Below are 9985 nucleotides of genomic sequence, written 5' to 3'. Positions count from 1 at the left end.
CATTATATATAAATATATTTACCATTATATATAAATATATTTACATATGTACATGCCTGTATTTAGACCTCTATAAATGTCCTTTGCCTCCTAGTTCTTTCCTCTATTTCCTTTTGCTTTCTCTGAGGTAATTCTTTAAGGGAGTAGAAAACCTTATCTTTCTCCCATGGTGAGGCGGCCAGTTTTGAACTGCTGACCTTCAGTTTACCAGTCCACCTGATAAATCACTATACCACCAGAGCAAGCACATAATACATGTAAAAGAAATGAGTTGCCTACATGAATCATATTTTTCCTAAAGCACCATATGTCATCATCATTATTACTACATGAATGAGCTTCCTAGTGGTTTCCAGCTCTCCATAAAGAAGAGTTGGTCACAGGCAATATCTCTATTTTGAGTAACGGTTAGAATCTGCTCTTGGTAGGTGTTATCAAGTTGGCTGAACTTTGATCCTGTGTATTAAAGTACAAAACACTGCTGGATTCTGTCCAATCCTCACACCCTTGGTGTGCTCAAGCCTCCTTTTGCAACCACTGTGTCAAGCCATTTCCTTGAAGGTTTCCACTGATCTTCTCCTTTACCAAACATGCTCTTCTCCAGGAGCTGTTCCTCCTGAAAATCTGTTCAAAGTATGTGAGATGAAGTCTTGTCATCCTTACTTCCAAAGAGCAATATCGCTGTAGTTCTTCCAACAAGGATTTGTTTGTTTGGCAGTCCACAGTATATCCAATATTCTTCAACACTGGTGCTATACAAATACACCAATCCTTCTTCGGTTTTCACTACTCACAGTTCAGCTTATTTTAAAGTGGATGAGGCAATTGGTTTTCAATATTCTTTTCAAAAGAGTATCTTCGTTTTTCGCTACTTTAAAGATGTCATCTGCAGCATGTTTTCCCAATACAAAATAGTGTTTTGATTTACTGACTAGGGTTTAATGGGCATCGATACTGAGTCTAAGTAAAATTAAATCCTTGGAAACTCTAATCTCTTCTCCATTTATCGTAATATTCAATATTGGTCCAGTTGTGTGGATTTTGTTTTCTATACATTGAGATACAATCCATACTGAAGGCTGTCGTCTGATCTTCATCACTATGTGCTGTAAATCCTCTTTGCTTTCAGCAAACTAGATTGTGTCATGTGCAGGTCACCAGATGTTAATGAGATGTCCTCTAATTCTAATACTACACTCTGCTTCGTATAGTCCAGCTTCTCAGATTAGTTGCTCAGCATACAGACTGAGTTAGTATGGTGCAAAAATAGAACACTGGCACACATTTTTCCTAATTTAAAATCACTCAGCAGAAGTAATAGGCAAAGCTCTATAAACAAAAAAAAGGTAATACCTACTTAATATAGCACTCTTAAGAAATATAATTGAAGCACTATGATACAACCAAAGTAAGCAATCCTCTTATTTAGAGACTTAAAATACAGATTTCATCTTAAAGAAATGATTTTTCATTTGATTACAATGGCTGAATATTTTCACTCCAATAACTTTGTATTAATTATGTGGACAGAATTAATTGTAAATATCTGCTGACATGCTGAAATGGGTTATCTATATGAATTCATAGCAAGTAAACCTGATTAAAGTTACAATTTAAATCTACAAAGAGAAAGAGCAAATATGTAAGGTCAATTACTATGCAGAAACCATTTTAAAGCATTTAACCCTAAATTTGCTGAAATGACAAACCTATTTCTAGAAATATCGGATGCCAGGTTTCTATGCCAGGAATTTAAGAACTCGGTGCTTAAACATTTGCTGAAAACAGATGTGGCATTGTATAACACTGGCACCCGATTTTCTGGGAAAGACCAGATGCAATGCGTGCCCAGATACAGAACCTAGGGAATTTGGGGCCACCATTTCTAAGAGGCTAGAATATGCATATGCAAAAATAAAGCTTATGCAAGAGTGAGTGGATACAATTTGACAGATAGAATGAGTTAACAGATTTGATAGCGTTTTTGAAATTACTGAGAAATCATTAAGTCTTTAAAGGACTTTAACCAGCATAGTACTTTGCTGTGTGCTGACGATTTTAGAAAATAAATTAATCTGGCTTTGCTCAATACATACTAACTTATGCCTTTTCTGTATACTAAAGTTATGGAGTCATAAATTAATAGAACCTACTAAGGACTTTAGCTTTGCAGTTTCATTGTCATAATGAAGACATTGCTAGAAGGCAATAATGCAATATATATAATTAAATGTAGATATATTTGAATCAGTATGTACCATCAGAGTCATTAAATTTAGAATCATTTTGGCCTGAAGTTTCTTTTAGGAAACCACTATAAAGCAGTTAAGTCAGTGATTGATCTTAAAAGACATTATATTTGGGCTAAAAGGTGGTAAATAGTAATATAGATTAAAGGCATGCATTTTTTTTACTCTGTTCCAAATGTGAGGAGATATGTCATGTATTTGATGATTAAAAAACTACTGTTCACCAAGTATAAGAAAAACAGGTATTAAGAAACTACGCCCATTTCATAAATCAATTGTCTTTACAAGTATGATGATTTGATAACTAATTTATAAGATTTAAGAATATATATTGGCATATACTACAATATAGAAATATGAGATAAGTATCATATAATGGGTAAAATCATCATTACTGGTATATCCATAGAAGCTTGAAGCTTTTCTATATAAATACTTCCATAAATAGTTTTAAATAGCTTACCTAAAACTCCTATATGGAGTGATTATTTCAAAAGATTGTTTCACAGTTCGGTCCACTTGTTTTACATTGGCTACATTCATAGGAATTACAGTAATACCAAGTCCACTCTTAAAATCCTATTTTGGAGAAAAAATATGAAAAAGGATTAAAACAAAAATGAATTTCAAAGCCTCACTCATATTTTCCAGTAAACCATAGTAAATTTCACTACATATACCAGTAGATCTTTACAATATAAGATTTCCTTTAAAACATTGAGAGTTATTCTCTCATTCCAGGTAGTCACTTTCAATAACACTATGCTATTCTGAACTCGACAGTTGGGCAATTGATAAACTATGACTGTTTCTTTCACATTGAAGGTAAGCATTATATTCACCTGTTCACTGATTTCTACTATATTCAAAGCACTTTCCTAGGTAGGGAGCAAAATGACACTGTGATGTTGGCATAATTACCAATCATATTAAATAGGAAAAACTAATCAGCAGAGATACTTTCATTGCAAATGCAGTTAGTGGGACCTGCAGGAAGAAACGGAAACTCCTGCTATCGCATTGTTCCTCCTTTGTTTCCCCGTGTTACTTCTCTCCTGTCACATGACTTCCTCAAACACATACTGCCACAAAGACACACACATACACACACAAACACACGATGAAGTACCGTGTATACTTGTGTATAAGCCGAGTTTTTCAGCACATTTTAATGTAGTTTTTATGGTAAAATTAGGTGCCCCAGCTGATATTCGGGTGGCTTATACTCGAGAATATATGGCATGTAATTTGGTTTCAATTCCAATATTATATTACGTTCCCCTTTCCTCCTACTAGATACTTAAAAGAAGTTCCTCTAACACAGTTTTGGTAAGAATATTGGCATTTGTTCACCAACAGTGGTCATGGTGTACAACTCAACTCACCAAAATTGCAATCCTTCCAGAGGCTGCAGAAAGAAAGTCAGCAGGAAAACCACTTGGAAGAGCCATTCATTGTGATCTGTACCCCTGCCTCCCCATCTCTCCCCCCTCCCTCTGCCCTTTTGGTATCTCTTTTCCCATTCCTGCGGTGGGTTCCATGTGTTGTGAGTTTTATCTCTTGCCTATACCTATGTACATGCTCCCGTCTAGTCCAGAGTGGGAAGTGGTACTGGGGCCATGATAGTGGGGGGTGAGGAGGCTTCAAGGGGTCAGAGGTATAATTAATGGCACTTCCAGGGGGGAGAACAACAGAAACCAGAGGGCAAGAGAGACGGCGGTCAGTGTAAGATTTGAAAATAATTAACAACCTATAATCTATCAAGGGGCCACGAGGGTTGGGGGGGGGGGGCGAGGAGCTGATCCCAAGGGATCAATGGAAAGTAAATGTCTAGAAAAGAATGATGGAATATATGTACTAATATGTCAGATACAATTGATGTATGGATTGTAAGAGCCACCAATAAAATGATCTAAAAAAAGTTAAAAACATGCAAATAAACTATATTCAGAAAATGTATGTCTTTTTAATAATAGGAATATAATTTAAATTTACAGCCCAACAACTAAGATCTAAAGGTAAACCTTTTTACCAACTGCTATAGATTGATATTGATCAAACCTGCAGTCAAGATGCATTGAAAATTGCTGCTGATTCAAATGTGAAAGTTGGAAACATGAAGAATAATCTAGGAATAAGGAAGCAATCAATGTAGGGGGGCATTAGAACTGATTGTGATGACGTAATACAACTCTTTTAAAAAGTGATTTAATAATGGAAGTGTATAAATGTGAATATTGTATCAAGAAATCTAAAAAAAAAAAGAAGAAGAAAAGAAACAAAACTTAACCTATGGTTACCATGGAGATGGAGGAAGAGTTTCTACTTAAGGGGCATTGAGTTTATTTTAATTGTAGTGGAAAATTTTGGAAAGGATCTCAATAATGGTTGTACAGCATGAAGAGTATAATCAATGACATTGGATTATACATGCAAAAATTGCAGAACTGGAGAATGTTTGTTGTGTACACTTTTGCTACAATTGAAAAAACTTACACAAATAACAATGATTGAAAGGAAGAAGAAATTGTTCCAAAATTAATTGTGGTAATGATTGTACAACTCTTCTTGATATGACTGAAATATTGAATTACATTATATGTGAATGAAGTACCAATAACATTGTTAAAAAAAACACTTGGAAGTTTACAATCTCTTACCTTCTCAGGATTCTGGGAATATATCAAATAAATAAGATTATTTTTTTTAAAAAAATAGTTAATCCGTGACTCCACATAGATAAGTCACCTATATTATCAGATTTAGACTAAATGTGCTCTGATTTTCTAAATTAAATCTTGGGAAGAGTAAGTTGGCACACTAATGGAAAACTACAGACAAATAGTGGTCCATTTGCAACAAGGAAGCTTGTAGGAGAGTATAAAAGAAGCAATTCACAGAGCCTCTGATCTTTCTCCTACTTTATGCGATAAACATAAAAACACCACTTCCATTTCTTCCTCGCAGCTATGGCTGGTCATGTATTATAGTTTGGTTGAATAAATACAAATATATCTCTTGTTTGTGGGGAGGGGGAGCTTGTTAAAAGAAGGTTTTTCACTCATTGTCTATTATCTTGTTGGGAAATGTCAACCAGAAGTCATTTCAGAACTCTTAAACTGAGAAGCCTGGGAACAAGTTGTTTAAGGTTGTTTAGGGGCTCTTGTTGCACTAAATGACAGCAAAATGAACCCCAAAGTAACATAAATGCCAGTGCCCTAAAGAGCTTTTAAGATGAAGCGATTGCATTTTCTATTAAAATATTTTTGGTGACATCAAGCCATTACTTTTCTGTCATATATAGAGCATATTTAGAGTAGTTCTTATTCCTAGTTGCTCATCAAAATTACTCATTTGACTGCTTCCCATTGTGAGATTTGAATCCCATGAATCAAAGGGCAGGGACTACGGCTCTTTAGGTTAAAAACTAGAACTATAACCACAGGCTTCTCATGTGTTGCTAACATTGAACAGCACTGAATTAAGACAGCAGAACCATTTGTTTAATTCAGAAAGTGTTAGCACACAATGTTAAAGTGTCAAGATAGAAACACTTCTCTCTGCCTTCAGAAGAACAAGAAAACATGCAAATAAATTATAGAGAAAGCATAGGAAATCACCAAGACTACTGGTTGAAGACGGGAAGAGTGAAAGGCTGGATTGTCAAGACCCTATGTCTCCGGAGGGACACTCCTGTGCCGGTGTGCAGAAACACCACCTTCAGACAACCCAACTGGGGCTGTATCAAGAAAGAACAATTTCACATTCATATTTTATTTTAATGGAAAGCTCTAGCAGTAATGCTGAACTTATTCTCATATGATGGGAAACAGCTTAGTAATGAGATGGGAAACATTTCCTCATTGCCTCTATTTAATAAAATGCATATACTATGTGCCCATTCCACACCATACAGTTTAACTCAAATATTTCTTAGCTGGTCAACTCCATCACTATTTTCCTATCCCTGGCCTTCAGAAAATTGCAAGCATAAAAGATGATTCTTCAGAGGGCCCCAATGGTTTTCTAAAATAGGAGAGGAGAGAAAAAGACTTAAGAAAAATAAATGGTGTGTATAAATAATACCTACTGTAAGAGCTGTTAAGTAAAATGGCACACAATCTGAATATTGGCTCATGAGGTCAGTTGTCAACAACAACCTTAACGTTTTAAAGTATGATGCATTTTACCGTTAAGAAATTATGTAAGACATTTTATATGCAGTGGGATATTTAAATTAATTTCCTATTGCATGTATCAAAAAGTAATTCAGTGGTCCTCTCTGAACTGGTTTCTAGTCACACTACGTGTGTGTGCGTGCATGTGCTTAAACTACACACACTAGGTATACCCCAAAACAACTGATTTCCCCCCCAAAGCTATGCATTTAATTTTTTTTTTTTAACAAAAGCACCTTATCACCTTCAAAGTACTCTCCATTACACTTAATACATTTGTCGAATCTGTTATTTCATTCTTAGAAACACTTTTAAAACTCATCTGTTTGGATGGTTGACAGCACCTCCTTCGTTTTTTTTCTTCACTTCTTCTATGTCTTCAAATTTTTCTCCTTTCATGTCCCTCTTCATTCACAGAAACAAAAAAGTCGCCTGGAGCAGATTCAGGTGAGTAAGGTGCATGGGGCAAGATAGGCATGCTGTTTTTTGCCAAGAGCTGGTGCACTGAGGTAACTGTTTAAGCAGGTGAATTGTCATGGTGGCAAAACCAGTTTCCCATCTGCCATAAATCAGGTCTTTTCTTTCACACACTGATATGCAATATTTTCAGAACCTCTAAATAGAAAACTTGATTAACAGTCTGACCTGGTGGAAAGAACTCCAAGTTGACTTTTTTGTCCGTTCAGGAATTTGGTGGATATCCAATACAAGGTTTGCCGTCAATCAACATTTCACCATTTTTAAAACAAGAAAATCACTCATACTCTTGATTTTTTTCCCCATAGCGCTGTCCTAGTAAGCTGTGTTCAACTTCACAACAGTTTCTGCAGCATTTTTCCCGAGTGGGAAACAAAATTTAACAGCCTCATACTGTTCTCTTAAATTAGCCATTACAAAACACAGGGTTTGAGTAAAACTGTTTTTACGAAAATATTCAGTGTGTCTAGAGAGAAATTTCCCAGGCAACGCCTCTGGTTGCACTAACTCAGAGCCAGTTGTTCAGTGCTTGCCTAGTGGAAAAAATGGGTACTATGAAAGCTCCTCTCCGCCCAGTGCAATTCCAAGGCTTTTGGTACCACCACATATGTAAGCATAATTTAATATACATTATATACTCAAGTATAAGTCCAGTTTTTCATCACACTTTTTTTCTGGTAAAATTAGGTACCTCGGCTGATATTCGGATTGGCTTATACTCCAGTGTACATGGTAGTCTCTATAATGTCAAGTATTAATCACATTTTACCCAGTTCTAAATATTTCCAAAAAGTTTTATAAATGTTTACATAAAATAACAAAATGAAAATGAAAACCATAAAAAATAACAGAAAATAGTTTCAGACTTGTAGAATTTAAATAATTTCTCTAACCAATTTCTCCAAATAAGCTTAAAATTAACCTCATAACTGAAGGTGCAAATTAGATAACTCCACTAGTTATTTTTCATTGATTAGAATTTCACAAGTCAAAGGAAATATATCTAAATAAATAAATTTAGAAAAATCTTAAAATTGCATGGCTCTTAACTACTTCTTATTTGGTTTATTATTAAATTCTACAAAGTCTAAACTAGGAAAGAAAAGAAATATGTAGGAGGGGATATTTTGCTTAGAAAAAAAGTTGTTCAACTATTATGATCCCTTCTTTAATGCAAACTACCAAACTACAAGAAAGACAACAATAATAATTCTGTTGCAATCATCCGATTCTTACTTTACTTCTGCAACCCTTGACAAATTACAGGGGCAGTTCTACCCTCTCCTATGTGGTTGCTATCAGTCCACAGTAACTTGATGGCAGAGGAAGGGATGCCCCAATGTGATGATTGATAACTTAATATAAAATAAAAATGGTATCTGTAAGGTAAACCAGAGACATATGTAAACCTTAGTTGCATGAATGGATTTGGGGCTTATCCTTAATTGTACCCCCAATCTAAGAACAATAAGTTCTTATGATATGCCCCTGCTTGATGCTAGCCCTCATGAAAAGATCACTGAAGATATGTGTGCCCCAGCAAACTGTGTTGAAGAAACTAGGTGGTGCCTGGCTATCAGAAAGAATATAGTCTGGGGTCTTAAAGTCTTGTTTTCAAACAAGTGGGTATCTAAGTGAGGTATCAACTAAGTCTCATGGAAGAAGCACATACACACCTTTGTGATTCAAAGATTCAACAATATAACCCAAATTGAAAGGAGGGAATGGCATCAGAGCTTACATTGTGAACACCAGCTTTGCAGAAGGCTACGGATGGCAGTGGAAGCCCAAAATCCATTTCCAGGGTCCACGCATGAATTTAGCCGCAAGTGAATCCCTTCCAATCATAGAATGATTCAAAAAGGCTTGTTTTCATACAGAGAGAGCAATGTAAAATCAACTATTGCAGACATGGATTGGTCAAAAAGTAATATCATATCATTTGATCTCTGTTAGACCCATTTTAAAGCTGTTTCTTTCTTTCTGTTTTTAAGTGAAGGGGAAGGCACATGGATTAAGCCCCTGAGTAATGTCCTCTGACCCTGGACCAGGGAAGTGAACAGCCTTGCTAACATGCAGGATGTATTAGAAAGTGGATTTTTGCAGAGTTAGGTTACAATTTGATCTCCCTTATGATCCATTTATCCTTTAATATTTTCTACTTTCTTCTTAACTGTGTTTTTAATCTGTTTTACTTATTCTTCTTAGTTTGCTTCTTGTTTTTTAATGTGTTTTGTATATATGAAATCCAGGACAGGGAAATTTATAGGGACAGTAATTGGATTAATGGTCCCTTGGGAAGATGGCAGGGGAGTTTAGGGGCAAATGGGGCACTGATTATGATGAGTACAAGGTTGAAGATGTTTTAAAATTGACTGATGATTGTACAACTCTTCTTGATGTGACTGAATTATTGAATTATATACGTTAGCTAACACATCAATTCTGTTGTATTATTCAGTCAACCACTGATAGATGTGTCAATAAAAACTAACTGAGGAAACTTGGTATTTGCATTATATTTTTGCAGAATCTATTACTAATTGATCAAAGCAAGATGCTAAAAAGCATATGTTGCTGTGTATTATTTTTTGAAGAAGAGAAAATATATATTCATGCACACATATCCAATCCTTCTTATTGGGTTAATATGTCATAGATGAATGGTTCTCAACCTTCCTAATGCCGCAGCCCTTTAATAAAGTTCCTCATGTTGTGGTGACCCGCAAACCATAAAATTATTCTCATTGCTACTTCATAACTGTAATTTTGCTATTGTTATGAATCTGGCGACCCCTGTGAAAGGGTCATTAGATCCCCAAAGCCATCACACCCACAGGTTGAGAATCGCTGTTTTAGATCTTTTTTTTTAAATCGTTTTATTAGGGACTCATACAACTCTTATCACAATCCATAAATACATCAATTGTGTAAAGCACATTTGTACATTCATTTCCCTCATCATTCTCAATACATTTCTTCTCCACCTAAGCCCCTGGTATCAAGTCCTCATTTTTCTCCTCCCTCCCCGCTCCCCACTCCCTCATGAACCCTTGATAATTTATAAATTATTTTGTCATA

At 35.4% G+C, this 9985-nt stretch overlaps 1 protein-coding gene across 3 annotated transcripts in view; it reads right to left on the bottom strand.

Annotated features, from left to right (window-relative positions):
- The window catches only part of ARAP2 (ArfGAP with RhoGAP domain, ankyrin repeat and PH domain 2), a 243037-nt gene that overhangs the window by 128071 nt on the left and 104981 nt on the right, over nt 1-9985 (bottom strand). For all 3 annotated transcript variants that reach the window (XM_045284220.1, XM_045284222.1, XM_045284221.1), the window contains exon 10: nt 2713-2828. In XM_045284220.1, coding sequence (XP_045140155.1) covers nt 2713-2828 — 116 coding nt within the window. The remainder of the gene's footprint in view (nt 1-2712; nt 2829-9985) is intronic.

The sequence above is a fragment of the Echinops telfairi genome, unplaced genomic scaffold, assembly GCF_000313985.2.
Source record: "Echinops telfairi isolate 266 unplaced genomic scaffold, ASM31398v2 ScPeMD7_7468;HRSCAF=8506_0, whole genome shotgun sequence".
NCBI lineage: Eukaryota > Metazoa > Chordata > Mammalia > Afrosoricida > Tenrecidae > Echinops > Echinops telfairi.
Note: the sequence above shows the minus strand (reverse complement) of the source record. Positions and strands in the feature narration are given on the sequence as shown.